At 43.0% G+C, this 23,360-nt stretch overlaps 2 protein-coding genes across 5 annotated transcripts in view; both read left to right on the top strand.

The window, feature by feature from the left end:
• Positions 1-23,107, top strand: part of ZNF516 (zinc finger protein 516) — a 101,752-nt gene extending 78,645 nt beyond the window's left edge. For all 4 annotated transcript variants that reach the window (XM_021530855.3, XM_021530856.3, XM_021530858.3 and 1 more), the window contains exons 3-6: positions 5,757-7,226; positions 12,070-12,174; positions 13,081-13,148; positions 22,872-23,107. In XM_021530855.3, the coding sequence (XP_021386530.1) occupies positions 5,757-7,226; positions 12,070-12,174; positions 13,081-13,148; positions 22,872-22,931 (1,703 nt within the window). In that variant the 3' untranslated portion in view covers positions 22,932-23,107. The remainder of the gene's footprint in view (positions 1-5,756; positions 7,227-12,069; positions 12,175-13,080; positions 13,149-22,871) is intronic.
• LOC144245911 (uncharacterized) lies at positions 16,246-19,883 on the top strand. Its single transcript, XM_077781413.1, has 3 exons — positions 16,246-16,384; positions 17,086-17,483; positions 19,707-19,883. The coding sequence occupies exons 1-3, from the start codon at positions 16,246-16,248 to the stop codon at positions 19,881-19,883; spliced, it is 714 nt and encodes a 237-aa protein (XP_077637539.1).
• Positions 23,108-23,360: the final 253 nt, after the last annotated feature.

Below are 23,360 nucleotides of genomic sequence, written 5' to 3'. Positions count from 1 at the left end.
GCAGGGATATTAATTGATTGTGTGCTTTCTACCCTCCGTATCATCTTAGCTGCTAACCTACATCCTGTGGTGCTGAGTGCTCCAGTCCAGTCTTTGATCTTTCTCTGAAATATTGGGAAGCTTGTGTAGGAGCCCCTCAAAACATCTAACAATGTGCAAAGCTCCTCTTACTTTACAGATGAGAAGCTGTATCCCCAGTCAAAACAGCATAATTTTATCTTCCCATTATCTCACTGTGCCACGTGGCCTTGTGCTGTGAGAATGCCTAAGAGGGTTTGTAGGAGTTCGTCTCTCATCTCATGCCCACATTGCCACCATATGGGATCCTCTGAGTGGCAAAACTGGATCAGAAAGCAGGGAAAGAGGTGGGCAGCATGTGGAGTATAAAAACTTGACCCACAGGCTGCTAGAACAGGAGACATGGCTCTGCTAAGACAAATCCTTCTCTGGAAAACAGATACTGGGTCTCTGAACAGCTGAGTTAGGCTCAGAGGATAAACCTGCTGCTAAGGAGTGTCATGGGCTCACTGCTGAATGCTCCAAGAGTTCTTTCTGAAGCTGTGTCTGGAATTAATATGAAAGGAAAGCTAATTTTTTGGCATATGTTTGTGAAGCAGTTACAGTGTGTGGATACTGGCTAATGTGGGGTTTTGCTTTGCTGTGCTGATAGAGCAAAGGAGAGGAGTAACTCATGCATTTCTGTCTCCCCGTGAAAGAGATATGTGTTGATAGTCCATGTTTTTGTCCATGCAGGTTTTACAGTCCAAGTGGTGTCTCACCTCTTCCCTTGACATTTATTCCTCAAGCTGCAAATATGTATTATTTTTTTATTATTATTACTATTTCTGTTAATCATGAGTTTTTCTGCACGCAAGTGTATCTGATTGTTGTTGAGAGACTCCAGTGCTGAGGATGACATAATTCTTCTGGAGCTGGACCTCCTGGGGAGGCTTCAGATGTTGGCCTGTCACCCTTCTGTCTTCCCTCAGCCATGTGAGGAAGCACTTGGTCTTTATTTTCTTGGGGCGGGGGGTTATTTTTCTTTTCTGACTTACCTGTATTAGCAGATCTGCACAGGTATTCTAGGGGCACTGACTGTTTTTGTTGAACCTTTCTTTCACAGAATAAAAGATCTGAATTTTCTGTGGCAAAACTGCTTTTTGCCTTTTTTCCCCTGCTGGGTCCCATTATATTATGCTTACAGTGGGCTTCTGCATAGTTCCATTATTATGGTGTGTATATATTTATATAGATTTTTTAAAATGTTTGTTTTTCATATATTTTCTGTATTCAAAACCCAGTGTGACCAGCGTGGCCATTGTGTCTTCTTCAGAGGGATAGTTTTATTTTTGTTTTTATAATGTGTGTTTTTATCTCTAAAAGCTAAGCTGAAGAACTTCATCTAGTACACTCATATTAAACTTGCTGATCATTGTAACATCAGTTATTTTCAACATTGCTTCTTCCCAGATTTTGCCTTCCTACTGCATGGATTTTTTTTGGATCATTTCCCTTCACTTGTCTTAGCCTGCTTTTCTTCCCCAGAGTGAATCTCATTTGATTATTTTCAGACTGCATTTCTATTCGCACTGAGTCCCTGTGCATTATTTCCTTGTCCCCATTATTTTTGCAGCTCCTCCAAATGTGATATTTCCTGGAGATTTAACTTTAGCATGCTGTCTAGAATCTCTTCTGGAACATTAAAGAAAATACTAAGTGAAATAGGACCTAATACAGGTCTTTGCAATATTGCACCTTCTTCCCTTGTTATCCTTTGCTTTTATCATGATTTATTTGCAGTCAGTTTTCAAATCAAGCCACAGTATTCATCTCAAAGTGCAAATCACTATCAAATGTTTACTGAAAATCAAACAGACCACATCTGGTCCTTTTCCTTAGACTCCTAGTGCTGTAACACTAGCCAGAAAAGGGGCCAATTTCTAGCCAGTTCTGCTCTTCTGAATAGAAATCATGATTTCATTGTCCTCAGCCTTGTAGCCTGGTTTACTTTATAGGAAGCCTCATGAATTAAAACAGCTGTGCAGCCCATTCTGAAATTCTGTTTTGTGGAGAAACAGTGCTGGGAAGAAAACAAGTGGAGTTCAGGCATGTGAGGGGGAGAAAGAGAGAAGAGAGATGTATGCATGTGGGGGAGAAGGGGAGTTGCTTTTATCTGTGTGTGTGAGTAACTGGGTAATGGCATTAGGCGTATTTCTGAGGAAGTGCACAAATCCCTGAATATTTTTGTGTTTCTAGACCATGGTTTTCATATAGTTAAGTGTTTTGCACTCTCCTGCTTTGCTTTCCCTGTGTCCTGTGATGCTGTTGATACTTGAAGCTGCAGTGAAGCTGGTGGTGGCATCAGTGGCCACCTCTTAGCCAGGCGCCTTGGAAAACTCCTGTTTTAGCTGTTGCCCAGGTATCTGTGATACAGAAAAACTGTAACACTTCTCCTGTAGTAAAAGGACCTTTCTCACTCTGAAATGCAACAGATAAAAACAGCTGTTTGAGGTAAAAAACAAAGGAGTTGAGACAAAATATAAGGAGATGATGAAGACTGTAGGATAAAAGGGAGAGCATGTTTAGCCAGGAACTCTTCCAATGAGGAGTATGAGTTATAGTCCCTGGAGATCAAGCAGAAGGCATCTCATTCATGGCTTTTTGCTTTGACCTGGCCATAATAAAATTTCAAAAGTTTCTAGTGACAGTAATGCCTGCACTGGACTGGTTAGAGCAATATATTATACCAGTGATTTAAAAGGATTATTAGTACCCCTTTTCAGCTGGGGCAAGTAGCTGGGAGCAGGCAGAAATAAATTTAATCTATTTTTCTAAAAAGACTTTTCCTATATTTTTGAGTGCACTTACCATCTTCTCCTGCTCTTGCCTGCATCCCGTTTTCCACCTGGATTTTGTTACCTGCTCACTGCCCAGCCTGGACCACCTGCCATGATGGGAAGGATGGCACGAGTCAGTCTGGGTGTTGAGATCTGTAGGCAGGGTGGGACTAGGGAAGAGCATTGGCTGTGCTTTGTACTGAGAAGGAAGTCTGAGTTGGCCTGCAGGTGGAATTTTTTTCTGTCCAAATCTTGGAAAGTAGGGTATGGATGTGGGGTTTTTTTGGTTGGTTGGGTTTTTGTTTGTTTGTTCATTTGTTGTTGTTGTTTTTTCTCTCTCTTTTAAGTACAGCTTAAAAAAACCCAGCACAAATACTGCTATTGAGCTTCCTGATCTAAGCCTTAAAATTATTCCTAGTATGTTCATTACTGTTCTTGTGAGGCATCAGAGGAATTGAATCTAGCAAGACACTATGAAGAGGTGTTAGAAGCTTATGGTTGTGTTTCGTAATAGCCTTACAAATTTTCATCTAATGCACTGACAGCATTGGGGCAACTGCAGGCCTATAGTCCTCAGAAATGTCTTCATCATTTTCCTGCTGTGTTAAATTTTCCACCTGAAAAAAATCCCTTTTTCATAGATGAATGCACTAGGAAATAGGGTAAAAAGGTCTGGATCCACCTCAAAATTTGCAGTCCCAGGCTTTATGGGGGGCACATGGGACTGTGGACTATCTCTCTGCTTTCTCCTCCTCCTCCCCTCCCCACATACAGACCTAAACTAAACAGTCCAGACCTAAAGACCAAGCCCAGATCTGAGATGTGCCACCTCTCAGTCTGACCTTGTCCTCCTTGCTGAAGCAGCTTGGTACATAGATTTTGACCAAGAAAGTATGCAGGAATGTCTGTGGTACTTGGAGCAATCTGGGAGTTGCAGATACCATACTGCTGATGCCCCTCTTCACCACAGCTGCATTGGTGGACCAAGAGCATTCCAGCTGTGTAGTCCCAGCTGGAATGGGGCTGGCAGTGGTCTCCCACCTCCCTCCTCTGCCCAGTACAGCCAGCAGGTCGGTTCTCTCTCCACTGAGTACTGCTGCAACCAAAGGGTTTGTTTTTGCTTTGCTTTATTATTTACTACAATGATCAAAGCAGCCACTCCTTGTGATCATAAAGAGAAGCCTTAAAATCTTATTTAAGAGCACAAGTATTTTGGGCTTTGACAGATATGCTTTGAAAACAACACAGATGTGCAGTGTCAGATTTCACTGCTGCATGCAGTGTCTTTGTTTCAAACTGTAAATTTGGCTAATAGTGCTGGGCATGTGCTTTCCCAAAACCTTGTTGCCTGCAACACAGGAAAAACAAGTTCCTGGGTTGGGGGGATTTTCTTCCCCCTGAATATATACCCCCTTGGAGGGTTTGAAAGGAAAATAATCTCAGCAGAGTGAGCATTCAGCCCTGCGAGGCTGCAAGCCTATGGGTTATTTTTAACCTAATTACCTCGAATTAAGCAAAAGCTTAAGAATGTTTTTTGCTTGAATTGAAGGTGAGGCTAAGAAGACTTCATGTGCAGAGCAGCTCCAGCCAACAGCGTGGCTCTTCCATTGCAGAATCATGCCCGTGGCAGTGCCCTGCGCTAACGAAAGGCACTCGCTTTTCTGAAGGGCTGGCTTCTCTGAGCTGATGTGAGAGGATATGCAGCTCTAGAGCAGTTCACTCCTTTCCCCTTCTCACCCCTCCTATGGACGCGGTGATCCCTTCAGCCTTGGTGACGTTTTAGATGGAGCACGGTTTCCTTACACTTGCCTGGCAGTGGCTCATTAACTGCGTGTTAATTGAAACTGAAAGTTTGTCAGATGATTCAATTCAGTTACATGCTAAATGAATTCAGTGCGGTAAGCATTACTGCTGTGATGAAAATCTCTGTGGAATTGATCTGTGAACTGATTTAAAGGGATTCATTGGCTTCATCAGTGGCTCTCAGAGGTCAGCATCAGGAGAGCAGGCAGATGTAGCCACACTCCCAGCAAAACAATTCCTACTCTTCTCTTTCATCCTAAACAGTTTTAATTACTGGCCAGTATGCTCCCTTTCCAGGACATATGTTAGGTGGATAAATTTACTCTGGAGAGCTGAGAAGTGAAAAAGGAAATGAGGAAAATTAAAAGTGTGTTTTGAATTCTGTAATCTAAATGTCTGAAATGTTGGATTCTTATCTTCCTATGGATTGAGCAGTCACAAAGTTTTCCTGAAGTTTGACTCAAACATAAACATGTTATAAAGAAAAAAAAATTAAAGAAACCAGAAGAAAAATATCTGCTTTAAACTAAAGGACAGAAAATTCAAAATTTACATCCTCTATAACTCATCTTTTATACTTGGCCACTGCAAATGTCTCCCTTAAGTGGGCAATTTATTCTGTATGCTATACCTGCTTATATGGTTGGTTTCCTTGCGAGGCCAATTTTTATTGCTGAGTTATAAACCCTTTGAAAATAGGGGCTTGTAATGGAAATGCTGACAGACCTTTAACTAGGTCAGTTTTATCTAGCTCCATTATCTTTGCTTTTGTAAAAGCATTAAATGGTTGCAGATTTGTTTATTTTTGTCGCAGTCCCAGAATTTTAGCATGGGTATGTTATTGAATTGTTTTTTCTTCAAAATGTCATGAACACACAGTACTGGAGAGTTTATCCAGACTATGCAGTCATCTTTAAAAGTAAATTGAACTGTTGTGTCTTATTTCAAGATTTTCTTGCTCACACAGTACATTTGGTCTGTAGGACATCATTACCATAGTAATACCAAAGTTTCCTTTTTCTCCTGCTGTCCTCTTCTAATCTTGAATTCTTCCTTGTCTTTTGGGCTTCCTTCTGTGTAAAATGACAATGATGTTTTTTTGTTTTTCCCATTCAGATGGAAAGCCATACCACTGCAACTTCCCCGAAGAGGAAACCCCAATGATAACATCTCAGTTGGATGAACTCTCAAAGCTGGGAGGCTGCAACAACAGAGAAAATGAGGCCAGGGAATCTAAACCAGAGACTCCTGCTCTGGTGTCAGCACTGGAGAGTGTCATCAAGGAACCCTTTTCAAAATACCAAGGTTCTGTGGACATAAAGATGCCAGTATTCCATCACAGCCAAGGGCTTCCTTACTCCGGTCACATTGCTAGCTTTGCTTCAGGTATGGGCCAGACATCTTCAGACATGGTCATGGACTTGAAAACGTCACTTGAAGTGCAGGCCAGTCGTGCTAGAGAAAATTTGCTAGACTTGCACAGGGAGCATCCTCTGATAGAAAAAGGTGCTGAAGTTCTAGAGGTAGCTCCACTCGATTTGAGTGAAAAATCAACAAGGGATAATTCATGCAATAAATATCTGAATACATCCTTGCAGGCTGCTTTAATTGTCTACCCGTGTCCTTTCTGCAGTCACAAAACCTACTACCCTGAAGTCCTATGGATGCACAAAAGAATTTTGCACAAAATCAGCTGTAACTCGATGGTACCCCCATGGGTTCAACAAAACGGATTCAAGAGTATTAAAACGAACCTGGTTTTTCTGGCGAGGAGTGGGCGCACTGGCCCTCCTCCTGTTCTCGGTGGTAAGGAATGCCAGCCTTTGCCCATTGCCAGATTTACACGTACTCAAGTGCCAAGTGCGTTGCCAGGTTCCAAACCCAGCTCCCTTTCTGTCGGGATGGCTGCAAAGTCCGGGAGTACGCATCCATCAAAGGACAGTCACGCGCTTGGCCACTGTGGTTCACGCGTGTCAGGTCTGGATGGGTGCAGACAGCCCAAGTTAAACCACTCCCAGGAGCAATACAGCATAGCAGCACAACAAAAAAGCAAATACGAAGCAAATTCCAAACTTCCACAAATGGGAAGCTACGGCAGAAGCGTCACACCTACTCAAACAGTGATATCCAGGCCTGGCACGCAGCCCACCAACAGTAAGCAAGTGGAAAAGTACGTGGTTCCCCAGGGAAGTACTGGTTTTGCCTCTCCAGGTAAGCACTGTGCATCCGACTCCATGAAGGCCAAATGCAACGCCCCGCTGCAGTACCATCCTCTGTGTAAGAGTGAGCAGTACCCTAAACATGAAGAGCCGTCGGTGCCTCAGAGGGAGCCTCATGTCAAGGCTGCAAATGAGATGAGGACATTGGCAAACTGCACAGCAGTAGCACGAGCCAGTCCAGTGCTGCAGCCTCAGCCTGGTGCCGTGGGAGTTCCTCCGGCTTTACATTCCAGCAAACAGGATCTGGGATCAGATGGGCATGAGAAACATTTGGACATTTTAAATATCTTTAAAACATACATTCCAAAGGACCTTGCTTCACTGTACCAAACCTGTGGTGCCAACAGCCCTGTCCTAGATCACACAGGTATGATTTTAACAAGTCCTTCTATTGCTGAGGACGTAGCTTGTTTGTTCCTTTTTTGTTCAGAACCATGACATGCTGTTTCCCAGTTTTTTTATTCTCTGCCTTTAACAGTTAGGATTACAAGTTCACTGTTTTTATCATTGCTGGATAGGCTTGAATAGGTTTGTTTACTGCTCTCTTAACATTGCAGCATCCCCCCTTGTGCACTGTGTGACATTTCTGTCGCAGGTTAAATGTATCTGGTTCCACCTGGAGTACTGCTGTTCCTTTGTCCTCTTGCTTCAAGCAGGCTAGAGTTACACAGATGTGCTGTCACAGGAAGATCCCCCTGATATGCTGGTTCTGGCACACATCATCATCTTTTTGCTTCAGGCAAAATAAACATCCTCTGGGGCTTATCTGTGATGTTACTTTGGAGGTTTTGTTCAATTTTTGTCTGCAAACAAGTCTTCCAACAACACAGAGGGATAATCGCTTGTCAGTGTCCCTTTTCTTTCTTGACAAAAGTCTTAAGATCTTCCTTGTCCATATCAAAGGCTACTAGGTACTTTTCAAATGACTCTTTTGATCTTTTTGTATGCTTATCATTAAAAAGAGGCAGAGCTGAACATGTGCCTGCTAATTCACGTAAGTAGAAAGTAGCCAGTTTAAAAGTTCAACAGCCGTATAAATAAAAATACACCCACATATTTGCATTTGGAACTATACTTCTGATGATCTGCCAGAATTAGTTTATCTCTTGGAAACTGAAAATCACACTGATTGTTTATACACGAGATGTGTGTGTGTCTGTAGGGGGGAAGAATTGGAGCCATAGTCTCACCTTTACCACTTATAAACTGTGCTGTTTTTTATACCCTTCCTCTCGTTGTAGAAGTTGTGCAAATCAGCTCCTCATGAAAAGAGCACACATTCTGGGCCGGTGTTCTGGTGTCCTTGCTTGACATAACACGCTCTGTTTTGTCAAAGGCATGTGTGAAATGGAGCTTTTTCAAGTGGGACAAAATCCAGGACACTTGGAAGCTGGTAGTGTTAAGGACAGCTGTGGTGTAGTGCCCAGAAGGCGTGTGCAAGTTGAGGCAAGGAAGGAGCCAAGAGTGTTGAGTCAGGTCTTGGTGGAAGAGCCTTTTGGAGGAGACAGGAAGGCAGAATCTGTCTGACATAGTCCATGAGTGAGTTGTACCTTTCAGCCACCTCCATTGTCAGTTCTGCTTAGTCACTTCAAAGATGGTGCTGCGTAGGGGCTTGTTATTTATTGAGAAATAATTTCTCAGGAGCTTAGGGCCTGCTGGGTGATTGCAACCAACATCAGGCTCCTGGGTTTTGTTAAGGAAGCAGAGGAAGACATGCTTAGTTTCTGAAACTACAGTTTCAGTGTTCCTTACGGTTTTTTTGTCCAGTCGGCTTTGCTTTCGCCATCCCAGTGGATTGTTGTTTAAAGTTTCTCCCTGCCCACTTCCTGCTCTAAGTACCAGTTAATTGTTCCACCCCCAACTTGGGGTACCTTCACCTGGGTGCCCTCATTGATGTAATTTAATAGTACATTGTGTCAGTCTGCTCAGAGAAATCTTACTGATCCAGTGAGCTCCCAGCCATGTTAGGAGGAATAAGAGAAAAACAGTAAAAGCTAGGAATAGAAGATGACTAAGTGAAGGCAAGGACCATAAAATTAATTCATGATGACTTTTGGAACAAAGTAAAATAGGGGCAGGGTTTCTAAAGAGGTCTCTATTTACCTGCTTTTTAAAAGAGGTATTTTATTGCCAAAATGTTTTTGCTGGGCAGTGATTTCTAGAGACACTTTAACTGGAAGTTATTTAGTGCCCATCTCTGCTTTGAAACCTCTTCTTTCATTCCAAGTGTTTTACAGCAATCAAGTTTTCAGAATTTGAAACCTCATTTTTTTTATATGTAGCTTGTCTTTGTTTTATATACAACTTCCAGGTTGCTGATGTTTCTCCAAACCAATTGGCATGACGGCTGTTTTTCATAGCACTCAAATAAAAAGCTGCTTCAGGCAAAAGAAATGAGATCCTACCAACTGCAAACAGAGGAGGGTAATTGAACTTCATCTGAAATAACATATGGCTCTAGATAGGCTGAGTCCTCTGAGTCAGTATGCATCATCCCATTTAGCTTTAATACTGTAATGTGAATATGGCAATTATGACATAAAGGACATCCAAAAATCTGGATTATGTATACTGTTTGTCATGTTTTTTCCCCTCAGTTGAATATTCCCAATAGACTTTCCTTGGGGTTTTTTGGTATATGATGTCATCTTGGATCACACTAGAGTATTTTAGTGTGTGGTAGTACAGTGTTCAACTTCCTTTTGAGTGGCTGCATTTGTTTTTGGGATCCTTTCTTTGATGTTTGTGTTTGTTCTAGTGTGTCCTTGGAAGAGAGTTGTTTTTGGTACCATTGTGATGCAGCTGAAAACATGAAGATTGCTGTGCTAGGCTAGTTTTTGTTTCACACTTCCCAGTCTTCCAAAATGCCTGTAGAGAGAGTCTTACTGTTATATTTAATAGAGGTTATTTATTTTATTCATGCCATTTATATATTGGGAAAGGGTGGGTTATGGCAGCAGATGCACTCTTACTTCAGGGCTCCTTTGAGACCAGATTTGAGCATGGATTTCACAGGAATTCCCATTCACACAGTGGTGTTCCTGTACCTGAATTTTGGAACACCTGTGGTCATCCACCCCCTTTTGTTCACCTGAAGGATAACCTGAGTGATGACTCACAGGGGTATTGCCTTGTGCAGTATGCCCATGGCTCAAAGCTCTGGACTATCAAAAGCCTTCTGGTGCTACCTGGGAAATCCAACAATGGCAAATACACCTGGAAGCAATCAATTTTTTCCACCTGCTTTTTGAGTAACTTTCTTAAAGTGAGTGCTAGGGAGGGGTAGGTGGAAGTCTTAACCCACTCATCCTTGGTGTTTATACATGAGTTTACAAACAGCATCTTCAGCCTTCCCTCATGGGTGGGAGAGGTGCTTCCATGAAGGCTGGTGGATCGGGTTGGTGATGGCTGCGGAGATAATTGTATTCCCCTTCAACAGAAGGAAACATGGGTTACAGAGGGATTAAATGTCTTTCCAGAGGTGTCAGAGCTGTGACCTGAGGAACCCAGCTCTCCTGGGCCTCACAAAGCTACTCTGCCAGTCCCTGCCTGTCCAGCAGTCAGCGTGGCACTCCTGCAAAGGCCACAGCTGGTTCCTCCACACACTTCCCTCAGCTTTGCTTTCCAGCTTGCAGCTACAGTTCTGGGCAGTGAGGGGACAAATGCTCACAACAGCTCAGAAATCCTGCTTTAATCTTGACTGCTTACAAGGCAAGCCATCCTGTTAGAGTTCAGTAAAGTTCTCATTGGTATTTAGAACACTTATGTGATATTTAAAAATTTATTTTGTTAGGGTTTGTTTTTTTCCCTAGGTTTTGTTTGTTTGTTTATTTGTTTGGGTTTTTTGTGTGTGCACCTGCTCTGAATATTTCCCCAGATCATATTCTTGTATTTGATGGTCAGAAACTTAATTTTGTGAATATTCAGGTGCATTATGCAGACAGTGCTGCCATCTGCAGGAGGTGCTATTATAAAGGAAGAAAGCCATCTGTGAGTGGGGTATTTGTTTGGAATTTTTTTTGCAGCAAGACATTTCTTTGTAGTATATGGTGTGGTGAAAACCATCTCAGGATGCTTGGCATCATACCAGCAGAGTAAATGGCAGCTGTCTTCTTCTCCATTCATTTTCAGATGCAGCATCCGTATTTTGGATGAATTTTGTGGCATCCTGTAGTTGATTTTTCACTTGTGTGGAGGTTTTTTGTTGCCACTTTTTTTGGTCACAATTTTATTCTTTTTAAATGTTGTAACTGGGGAGAGGGGGGAATATGAAAGAAAAGCTGAAACTTCACTTCTGTTGACATCCCTCTCAGGATTTCTTTAAAAGCCAAAGTATTCCAGTGGCAAATGGAAACATCAACTCCTTTCTTCCAAAGAGGGTGTTTTACCAAAATAGAAAAGATGATGTTCAAACATTTTTTTTAAATAATAAAAAAGCCCAATAAAAGTCAAATGTGTCTTTTTTGATCAGCAGCAAAAAGACAAAGACCAGCCCTTTAAGTCAGATGCTGTAAACTGACCTTTGGAGAAAAAGGAGAGGTTTGAGCGGTTTTCCACAAATGCTAATGGCCTAGAAAACATGTTTACCCAGGGCTGGGGGAAGGCTGCTGTGCTGCTACCAGCTCAAAATGTCCGGAATGACACTTTCATTCACAGATGTCTTTCGTCTGTGCCTCAGAGGTCCGGGGTCAGAGCAGCACCGGCAGGCAGGTAGGCAGGGGCGAAAGGTTTGATCAGTCCGCGATGGCTCCGCTCGCTCTGCATTTGTCTCTGAGGTATTGCAGCCTGGGGGGGACAGTCGGGCTCTGGTCCTACTCACTTCCTATTATCCATGTGACTTGTCTCTGCCACGCTGGAGTCACTTTGATTTGCCTGATGTACTGCTTGACAAAGCTGGGTGATGGCTGAGAAGTGGATCCAGCTGCTCTGAAAAGCGCACACCTGACATGCCAGTCCTGGTGCGGGCACATCATGGGGAGCATTTTTTAATTCAATGTAATTTATGCATTCTTGCAGTCCTGTGTGTGCCTGGCCTGTCAGCCAGTGCCTAGATGAAGGCTGACAGTTGTCATCCAGGGCCTGAAGGTAGCCTCACATAATGACACATTAGACATACTAATGATGTTTTCTTCTGGCATAATGTTTTCTTCTCAACTTTCCTCTCTCCTCTCCCCCACCACGCACCCCCCCCCCTTCTCTCCTGACTACAGGGATGCTCAGGACACAAACACGCCAAGGAGACTGTGTCTGCAGAGAATGTGGAAAATGCTTTACCCAACCCAGCCACCTCAGGACGCATCAGAGGTCCCATGCAGGTATCTTTTCACACTCACTCTTACTTTCTCCCTTTCCCACTTGCCTGTTTCAGATTCAGCTAACAAAATGCCAAGAATTACATTTCACGTACTGTGTTAACCTAAGTAATTAGAGAACCTAAATCTAACAGACAGGTTTTTTATTTTTATGACTATTGCTCTTGTTCTCCAAATATTGCTTACCTGATCCCTGCCCAAACTCCATAAAATTGCAATGCATTTAAGATAAGTCTGTTTGCAAATGTTTTATTTTAATTAGAGAGTAGAGTATTCAGAAATGAATATGCTAATGAATTCTGTTGCCACCAGCACAAATTGAAATCAAAGTACCCCTTTCAGCACAACATAAGGCTTTGTTTTGCCTCATCGTTGCTGTTGACAGGAACATTTTTGTGGGAAACCAGATTTTCCCTCAGACTGGTCAGCCCTAAAATGGGAAATCCCTACCAGCCTTTTTTAACCTGACACAGTCTATGGGTGAAGCAGGAGGACGCTGAAGCCACCAGTGTAGTGAGCCCTCTTGAGCATTGCATGAGACAGGGAGAGTAGCAGGTTCCTCCTCAAAAGTGTGAATGATGCATACATAAGCCAGTCTGATGCAAAATGACAGAAGCCAAATGGTAAGTAATGCAAGAAGAGGGTCCCTTTACACATACACTGATAATTAATGTTGTCAGTGATTGCTTTCTTCAGTGCTGAAGTCTGAATTAAAAAGGGCAGTGGCCCTAGGCTGCCATTAGCACACTCTCTTACAGTAAGTGTTACGGTAAATTGGTATTTTCCGGCCACAGGCTAGTAGCTGGTGTCTTTTTTTGAACGTGGTTAATCTGTAATGGTCTCAAATAATGTACACACACTAACGAAGCTTGAATGTTCATCTGTTAACAAGCCCCCTTGTTCCCACAGTGGTATTTGAGTCTAATGGACTCCGAGGTACTGAAGTTCACACCACCTCCGCAGATGCCCCAAAACAAGTATGTTTTACAATTAATTGGGTGTTTGGTTTTTAATGTGGTAGCTGGGAAAAAATTGCACAGTGATACTCATTACTAAAGCACTGACTGTTCTATAAGGTGTATAAATAATAATGGTATTGCTTAATTTTTCGCTCTTAAATTTTTAAAGCATTTTATCAGAATCTGATATATAGAGAGTCAGTTAATTGTAAGGCAGGTAGTTAGTGTTTAAATAAACATGATACTGGCTTACTGGGGACTAGGTGGGATGAGTAACTCTGTAATGTGCTCTGACGTGTAATAGAGAGATAGTACATAAAGAACTCCTGGAAATTTGCTTTTACAATTAACACATTTTCTGCTGCAACAAGACAACTAACGTTTAGTCTGTGTTTTTCTGAGGAGTATTTGCACCCTGATACCCAATATCTGACTTAGAAAAGTTCTCATCCACCAGTTTCCATGGACTCTGTTAGTGTGCTTTCCTGTTTCTTGTATACAGTTTCCTGTCTTAATAAACACTTTTCAAAGCTTTGAATTATACATGACAAAGCTGTTACATAGAAAATCATTAAACTGAATTTGTTTCGTGTATCTTACATCATTGGAGAATAGTGTCACAGCCTGGACCTTCCCATTCCATTTGCAGCTTGACAGGTTTGTTTCAGAGCAAGCACACCCTCTCATGGGTACTTCTCTTCCATTGTGAAACTGCCTCTAGCATCACTTACTTTTCCTTTCATCCTCATTCTTAGTTTAATTTTCACTATAGCAGCCCCTGTTCTCCTGTCTCTTACTAAATAAACTGTTGCAGATGTTTTTAACCATGCTTAGAGATTGCATCTTCATGCTACTCCCAACATGATGACATGGTTTCTACTTGCTCAGTAAACATTCTTACTAGGCACCACTATGCTGCCTAGTTCATATGCTGCACCCTTCATGAAGACTCTTGGCACCTTCTCTTGTGCCCTTGCATCTTTCTTGCCCGAAGGCTGCATGAAGAGCCCAGCCTCTGTCACAGGAGTGTCTGAATTGACACCAACCTGTAAGAGGGTCCAACAATTCTCATAAAGTTTCCTAGATGGCAAAGCACATCGGTTGTTGTTGTGAGCAATGTTGTGAGCAATGTTTGCTGTACTTTTGTGGGACAGTAGCTGCAAAGTTATGTTGCAGTGTCCCCCTTACACTGCTTATCTGATAAAATTGTGCAAGGACACAAGTGCTCAGCTACTCTTCGATTCTCATCAGTTTAGAAATTAGATTAATAAACCTAAGCATCTTTTAAAACGCTCTTTCATTTTTTCATGCTCATGTTTTCTCTCATGTGTAGTTGAGATCACATTCTGAAGGCATCTGGGCTTCTAGAGGACAATATGAGGTCAAAGTTGGAAATATATATCCAAAAAATTCTGGAATGACTGTATATATCCAAAAAGAAATATGGCAGCTCAGACCAGATCTGGACTCCTTTTGTAATATGGGTTTTACTACTGCACAATAAGTTGACTCATAATCTCATCTTTGTAAACTATTGTCATGCCAGAATTTACTGACTAGCTTCTTCCATAGCAAAGGTAGTTTGCTCTGTCTATCTGCCAGTCTGCTTTCGAAGCATTTGATTAAATTACAGCATCTCTCAGTACAGCAGAGCACTTGAATAAGGGTTAGCTTCTTGAATGGCTTCATCTCATGCCACAGTCAGTATTTCTGCCACAGAAGATGTGGTGTGATCACTCCTGCAGGAGATCGTTCCCTTTCTTTTGTCTTGTTTGCTCCTCAGTACCAACCTTTGTCTCAATTTGTCAGCGTCTGTGTCGGGGGGATTATTCAGTTGTCTGCTGTTTCGCTGGCTCTCGTTGCAGGCAGGCATTGTGCCGCCTCAGAAGACTCCACCTGCACAGTCCCTGGGCGTTACGGAGGGAATACTCTCATTTCCACAGCTGTAGGGGCCTTTAGAAACACAGAAATGAGCTCTCAGTGAGAACGGTGCCTGCAGCATTCTGTTAACATTACCATTTCCCACTTTAGACATTGTCACTCCATGTCTTCATTTCATTTCTTAATTGGGAACAGATCTATTCATGAGAGTTTAGGGTGTAAAGTCAGTTCAAGTTACAGAAGTGCTGTGCATATGCTCCGAGCAAGAAACAATAGTTACCTATACGGTGATTTGAGAAGGGAAGAGGTTTTTTTTTTTTTTTTATGTCAAGTGGAAATGATTCACTTTACATAATGTTTTCACCTCACATGTAAAATAGCTTCCCCTGAGTAGTCTGCTAAAGAGTAAAAATATTAGCATTAGTATTTCACGGTTCCGCCATTCCCTTCTCTAGTCAGCCAGATCATCTCTAAAGGTTTAGGAAACAATGTTAGGTAGGGCTTTTAAAATCCCCCAGCATGGTAGCTTACAGTAGTGCTACATTGAATAGCAGTTTTATCACAGAATAATTCTAATTCTGCGTGTTAAAAATAGAGTCTACAGCCAGGCATTTTCAAAAATGAGCTAGCTAAACCTATATTTAGGTGTCTAAATAAGAACCCTATTTTAGGGTAGTGAACCACCAATAGGAGGTGCAGGTGTTCAGCATCTGTGAAAAGGAGGTTACCTATAGGAGTGTGTAAAAAAGATCAGACACACAGTTTTGTTATTATTAGCACTGGGCTGTGTTTCATGCTTTGTTATCAGCACCAGTGAAATATAAATAAAATGTAGGAAATAAGATGTTCATTCATAACCTTATTTATTGTGGTTTCTTATTTCTACCTGAATGCTTTAAAAAAACAACAGAATGACATTTTTGCTTAAAATTAATTTCCCATGAACTTTGGAATATTTCCTACTCTTCTTTATGTAAAGGACAAAAAATTCTCATTACATACCCCAAGTCAATACAATCTGTGCTAAGTCATGTAGATTCTCTTGAAAAGCTGCCATATTAAACATATTGAATATTCTGAATATTTTTATAAATGCTAAATATCCCAGTATATACATAATGAAACTTGCTTATCTACAATGAATATGTATCTTAATTTGGAATACTCTTAAGCAACATCCAGAGACACGATTCAGCAGGCACGAATTCGAGGAGTACACTCCAATTGCACATACATGGCAAGACAAAAGCTGGCTCCCCTTCAGAAGGGGCCCTGCAACCACGTGTGTGTCTCTCAAAGCAAGGCTCTCCTAAAGCGTGGGGTCATTTCAGAGGCACTGCCTGATGCTGCAGCCAGAAGCCCAATTCCCAGAGGTACAGGAGTCAGTCTGGAGCCTGCTTTTTCACCGTGTGACAGCAGTGGTGGCAGCTTCTAATGCGTACACTGTGCGTTTTGACTCCTTCTGTGTTTTTAAAGCCGTATAAAAACCTGGCCCGCTTTAGGAATGTAGTTTATGCTCTGCGGTGGTGTGTTTTTCTTTCATTTGATATTTGTTTAATATCTGTTTCCCCCCCCAACCCCCCTTTCCCTGCCCCTTTCCCTAGAACCTTCCCTGTCATTCATTCTAGCCCCCTCCTCAGCTTCCAGATGTTAGTTCTGCCCTAAACTCCTCCCCTGCTATTCCCTCATTGGTTACTGTTCCTACACCCGTCCTCCTGAGTTCTGTATAAAACCTTTGCCCCCCCGCCCGCCGGGGTCTTGGGGCTCATGGAATAAAACCATCTCGTTCCCCCCCAAGTCCCGTGTCGCCTTCGTCTGTCCCTGCGCGCCACGAACTGAAACTGCAGAGCTTGTGGGGGAAAGCGGCCGCCCGTTCTCTTCCCTCACCGCCCAGCACGGCTCGGAGTGCCGCGGCGAGGAGCGCATGCCGCGCCTCAACATATGGTAGCGAGAGGATGGTTCCCTCCTTCGTCTTGTAAAAAAAACGGGCAAATTTGTGGGGGCGCCCGCCTCACAGAAGAAGAAGGAGGGAAGAGGAACATCTACGGCCGTAAAAGCTCTGCCGGATGCTAAGAGGAGCTGAGCGCCGAGCGAAAAACTGACGCTCCGGGACCCTCTTTGTTCTCGCCATCTTCCCGCCCGGGAGCAGCCGCGCTGCACGGGCAGCCGGGCTGCAGAGCTTTTTGGCGGGCAGACTTACCCGAGAACACAGAGGGCGGTTTTGGCAGCGGCTCGGGGGAGCCTGAAGAAAGGCTGATCGAGAAGAGGTTCATTCCTCGGTCAGCATCTGCAGCGAGACCACCGGAGGCTGATAGTGGCCGAAACCAAGGCTTCGGGGACGAGTCTTGGTTTAACGGGAACACCCAGGCTTCCGGAAGGGCCAAAACCGGGAAGGAACATCCCCAGTTTTTAGCGCGACTTTTCCATCGAGTCGAGGAGAAGATTCAAGCCATCTCCGTCCGAGCCTGCAAGGTAAGGTAGGCTACACGGGGTGGGGGTCGCCCCGACGGGCGGCTGGGTCTGTCACTTTTTTTTTCTCGCGTTTTAACCCCCGTCTGCGCCCAGACTGGGGCTGTAGCCGTGCATGTCCCTGGCAAGCGGGTGGGTTTTCTTTTTCTGGGAGAAGCTAGCACTGAGTGCTATCCTTCGCCTAGTCTTCTGTGGGGACCTAGATTAGATCGCTTTTTCTTCTCCTCGAAAAAGTTGTCTTCTCTATCCTCCCCTCCCCATTCTGGGCTGGACGGAGGGGGTAGAAAAGACACCAGTAGGGATCAGCTAAGAGGGCGACACGCTAGCTATAGGAGAGTTGTTAAAAGGGGCCCTTTACACCCACGCATTGCGCCGACATCCAGCTGCGTCGGGCGGCCCCCCCCCCCTCCTATAAATTTCCCCTTTTTGCTTCTGTGAAGCTCCCTATGCCCCCATCCCCTCGGACTTTCCTAAAACCCTTTCCTATCCTCCCTTGGGGATTGCTGTGGCCGAGCCACCCCAAGTGCCCTGCCGGACACTGCTCAGGCCAAGTGCAGTGTATCTGGCACCCCTCCCAAGATGGCGCTGGCCACGCCGCTCGGGACCCATTTCCCGCCTTGACCCTTCTTTTCCGCCCCTGGCTTCCCGCCAGTCCCATCTCTCTCCCAATAGCCCTGCACCGTCCCTGCACGAGGCTAGTCCCTGTTGGGGGAGGCGGGGTTGGATATTCCCCATCCTTCTTCGGGCTCGTCCTCCGGGGGGAGGGTCGGGAGGGATCTTCTCCCGAGGAAATGGAGCCGAAACCCGGGACTGAGGATCCGTCATTTTGTCTTCCCCCTGAAATGGCGGCGCCCCGGTCCACCCCTTACCGATACCCCCCGTTAATCATGGCAATCACTAATTAAGTGATTGTCTGATTCCCCTATCCTATTCCTTAATGTACCCTACCCAATATTCCTTTTTATTTAACTACAAATTCCTCTTTTTGCTTTTGATTATTTTTGAATAATCTGTTTGTTGAGTTATATTTTATAGAAAAAAAGATCATCCCAGTTAATTAATACTTAAGATATTATGCCCACCTCGCAAACAAACATTCAAATTGAACAAACCACATCGCTGTCCGCTGACTCTGCTTTAAGACAAGCGCCGTTTTCCGCTGACTCTGCTTTAAGAATTTGAGAAGCCAAACATCGCAAGCACCGCGACGCAGCAAATTCTAAATCAGATGAAGTCACAAATCCTGCTGTGCTTTGTACCCTTAATTTAGACTCTCATTTAGGACAATTTTATATATTCCAGATGAAGTTTTTATATGTTTCATATGTTATAATCACAATTAGTTTATCATTTTTTAATGTCTTTCAATTTATGTTTTTTTAATAATATGTAATATTACAATTTGATTTTATATTAAGTTATTTTGTTGTAATTATAATTAATTCAGTCTTTTCTGATATTTTTTAACTTAAAAGCTGTGTTTAACCATTATTGCTACAGAAATCACTCAGCTACTATATCGCTTCAGGCTTGCTGCATTGCTGCGAAATTTAAAAATTTATTAGTTATATTTAGTTGATCTTTTATTATATTTAATTCCAATAATTCCATTTAATTATTTTATTCAAATTAGATAGTTATAATTTTAATCATTCTAATTAAATTTTTTAGTTTAATTTCTGTCAATTATTTCATTCTATTTCAATTATTTACATTATTTACATTATTTTAAATTGTTACTCAGAACAGCAAAACAGCAAGTTTTGTGCAGTCTTGTGTCTAATTTAAGCTGTTACTACTCTTCCTGCCCTATAAATGCAATAATGTGTCTTTCATGTCCTTTAAGTAATTTACAATGTTATCATATGATTTTATATTATTTGCATGTTTTATTAATTTGCTTAAACCACAAAATTCTCCTTCTTTTTGTAAAGTAAAAGAGGGAGATGCGGTGGTGTGTTTTTCTTTCATTTGATATTTGTTTAATATCTGTTTCCCCCCCCAACCCCCCTTTCCCTGCCCCTTTCCCTAGAACCTTCCCTGTCATTCATTCTAGCCCCCTCCTCAGCTTCCAGATGTTAGTTCTGCCCTAAACTCCTCCCCTGCTATTCCCTCATTGGTTACTGTTCCTACACCCGTCCTCCTGAGTTCTGTATAAAACCTTTGCCCCCCCGCCCGCCGGGGTCTTGGGGCTCATGGAATAAAACCATCTCGTTCCCCCCCAAGTCCCGTGTCGCCTTCGTCTGTCCCTGCGCGCCACGAACTGAAACTGCAGAGCTTGTGGGGGAAAGCGGCCGCCCGTTCTCTTCCCTCACCGCCCAGCACGGCTCGGAGTGCCGCGGCGAGGAGCGCATGCCGCGCCTCAACAATGCTCTATCAATAGTGTCAATCAATACACTCTAAAAATTTTAAGGGACAAGAAATTGGGTTTTCAAAAGGCATGGTTTCCTGGTTAGCAACGAGGGAGAGCTCTCTCTAATAGAGTGTATATGTATATGAACCATATTTGCAGCACTGGAGCCAGAGACACCAAGTTCTCCATCTTCTGTGTGACTGAAACAAATTAAGTCTCCAAAACTCCAACCTTTGTTCTCTCTAAAAAAACAATCTTTTATTTACAGAAAATCAATTAGAAGCTGCAGCCCATGGAAAAAGCCCAAACTGTTGGTATGCTGAATTCTCTGACTGAAGCTTTCCCCATGCCAGAAGGCAGTAATATTGGCCTGTTTTGTGAAAAAGCTCTTGGGCCTCATTCACTGAAACGACAGGTGTGCAGTAGGTCCTGTGCCTACTGTGTGACGAGGGTACTGTGTGACCCTTCATTGAGTGGTCCATAAACATTTATTTTCTCCACTATAAATATTTTAAAATATTTCTTGCAGCATCGAATACTTGAAATCACATAAATGTGAATAGCCTAAACTTGGAGGATAGAAATATTGTAAAGAGCCATCAAGAAAACACTATATACATGTCTATATATGTGTTGTAAAGGAGCTTGGGGGGAAAGCTGGGGACATCTGTTACCTGTAATGTTTTTATAGTCCAGCAACACTATGGCTCTGCTTGTCCTAAAGCAACTTTACAGAGAAGGGGAGGAGACAAAGAAACATAACGCAGATTAAAAAGTTATTTAAACTGTTGGTTTCTGAGTTTGGCTGGTTTGGGTTTTCTTGCACTCAGAATTCTAGTACTGTCTGTTGGAAGTCCTATTTATGACATTTGTTCATATGAAACGTCTTGCCCCAGTTCCTTGCAGAGTTTGTTCCAAAGATCATGATTAATAGTTCAGTCCTCATTATTGCAAATGTTATTTTTAAATAGTTATTCTGAGAACAAGAATTCCATTAATCAAAATAATAGATAATGAACAAATAAGTGGCAACCTAATTTGTCTCGTTCATACATATGGAGATTATAATGCAAACAATCAAGGAACCATGGAGGCTGCTGTACTGGCATCTGAGTAATATGCATGTTCTGTACGTCTGTTACTTTATGAGCATTAGAGACAGGATTAGGAGCTGTAGTTCTTGTCCCAACACTTGTCCCTTGCTACCAAACTGCAGTGGTATCTGTGCTCCTTGCAGTTTATTTCAATGTCATGCAATGACCTGTGTCCATCTTATTAACATGCAGACAAACTGGGTTTTTCCTGTTAACCGGGGAAAAGCCCTGGAAGTTGCTATGAGAGCAGCTTTAGGCATGGAAGCTGTAGGTTTCACGTAAAAATCTGCTGTTTTTCACTGAAAGTAAGTAAAGCTTACTTTTTGAAAGGGAAAACATTTTTATTTCTGGAAGAATTCAATCAGCTGGTTCAAAATGTGACCATACCATGGGATGGTGTGAGTACAGGGGGGTGAGCCCCTTGGGTGGGTTTTGGCACACGTGAAGCTCAGGTCCTGTTCTCCAGTGAAACTGGGAGCACAGCTGTGCCTGAGAGGGGCTCAGCGACCCAGCACCTGCACCATCCTTGAAGCCGTGGGGAGGATGGATTGTTCTTTTTCTGGATCCCTTGTTCTGTGTGGTCCATGATGTGCCGGGCATGCCTTCACCACATTGCAGACCATCCATCCCAAAAGAACGCTCCTAATTACACCCCTTTTTTCAGTTTCTTCCCAGGTAAAGTGGGGCAAGGTGCCTGCCATCCCCTCCCATCCCCTTCCCTCCTTCCTTCCCAGCCCCATGGAGCTCTGCCGTGCTCCCCTGTGTACGTGGAGCCGGGTCGATATGAGGCGTTCCAGTGATGAATGCCTCCTCCTGGAATTGTGGCTGTGTCTCTCAGGCATGATGCAGCCGCGCAAAAATGTAAAGCATCTTTCTTAGTTTACTGCGGGAAATTCAGCATCCAACTAAGGAAGTTTTATCACATCTCTCATTCAGTTACTGTTTCCTACATTTCAAATATACTGCAGTCTGTACAGCAGCTTTTTTTTTCTTTAATTTTGTTGCAAATCTTTCCGACTTAAAATGAAACTTTGACTGGTAAATGTCATGAATCTCGGGCCAGGTTTAATTAGGAATTTTCTAAATCTATTAACAAAAGAGATGCACTTAATACATTATGTCAACCAGAGCTGGGCTTTCTTTAGCTATTTCGAGGGCTGCCATAGGCACAGCTTGAATCTTGCTTGGATTTTACATGGGTGCTGTATTTTATGTTGCATTAATTTAAAATGGTCTGTTTCACTTCATCAAGACTTTAGCTTAAGGATAATGCATTTATGTAAGATTAATCTTGCCATGTTGTTTTAGGATCAGGATTGTAAACTGCATTGTTCCGACAGTGATGTTCTAAATGTCATTTTAAAGCTTTTCTTGAGAGCTGCAGGCTCCCGCTTATTCATGATGTTATCTTTAATTTCACTTGATTTTAGAATATCCTTGCTATTTTTTTTTCAATGTGGTAATTATTCATGAAAATTGTCTAAGAAAATAAAAGGAAGATGACAAGTGGGGAAAAAAAGCCGCCTTAGCATTTGACAGACCTGCACAAGAATTCAGTTTTTCTTCATTAAGCTGCCTCTGTGACCTCAAACTTCAGCCTTTTTAAAACACTGATCTAGTTGTGAATCCCTTTTGGCTAGCACATACTTTCCACTTTTTGGAGGTCTCTGCTTTCTCTTCATGTTCTCAGCCTTCTCTGAGCTGCTCCACCAGATCCTGTTATTATAGTTCTGGTCCATCCCAGACTTTCTATGGGCCTGACATGCTTTGGTCTTGGTGGAGACGCTTAAAAAAAAAACAAACCCAAAATGTTCTCACGTGGTGGGTCAAGATGAATGTGCATGATGCTAATAAAGGGTAACGAATGCCGGCAGAACTTGCTGGAGGGTCATGCCTGGGAGCAGGGGTGAGAATGAGCTTTTCCCTGTGTTGTCCTTCTTGCAGGGGAGGGACCACGGCAGCGCAGAGGTCACCCACATGCTGCATCTCCGGAAGGGAACCTAGATCCCGGGTGGAGGAGCCCCGGCAGCCCCCTGCGCTCCAGAGCATCCCCCTGCCAGCCACGGCCGCACCCGGAGCTGCTGCGCGAGGCTGGGAGCAGCGCTCTGCCAGGAGGGGGGTGCCTCCGCGCTGTTAATCATCTTAAAATAAATGAAGATGCTACACAAGATATATATAAATTGATGTACTAATCAGTCCCATGGTTCCTTATTTCCTTTATAATAAACAGTGGAGTTGGCAAGCACTGTGGCGGCACAAGGCATCTATATTAATCAAGAGAAGTTTGAGACACTGGAAAAATTAAACTTTATGTGATTTGGACAGCATGAAGAAGTTAAGCACTGTAACAAAAACCTCCCTGATGCTCACAATGACTATTTGATACATTTGAAAAACAGCAGTGGATTCGAGGGCTGGAGAAGTATTAATTAA

This window comes from Lonchura striata, chromosome 1 (genome assembly GCF_046129695.1).
Source record: "Lonchura striata isolate bLonStr1 chromosome 1, bLonStr1.mat, whole genome shotgun sequence".
NCBI lineage: Eukaryota > Metazoa > Chordata > Aves > Passeriformes > Estrildidae > Lonchura > Lonchura striata.
Note: the sequence above shows the minus strand (reverse complement) of the source record. Positions and strands in the feature narration are given on the sequence as shown.

What these genes read in the sequence shown, in the direction of transcription:
- LOC144245911 (XM_077781413.1), top strand. Translation starts at nt 16,246, where the DNA reads ATGGCAAGACAAAAGCTGGCTCCCCTTCAGAAGGGGCCCTGCAACCAC. An exon ending in CAGAAGCCCAATTCCCAGAG is followed by an intron (nt 16,385 to 17,085) that starts GTACAGGAGTCA and finishes CCGGATGCTAAG; the next exon opens with AGGAGCTGAGCGCCGAGCGA. An exon ending in TCTCCGTCCGAGCCTGCAAG is followed by an intron (nt 17,484 to 19,706) that starts GTAAGGTAGGCT and finishes TTCCCCCCCAAG; the next exon opens with TCCCGTGTCGCCTTCGTCTG.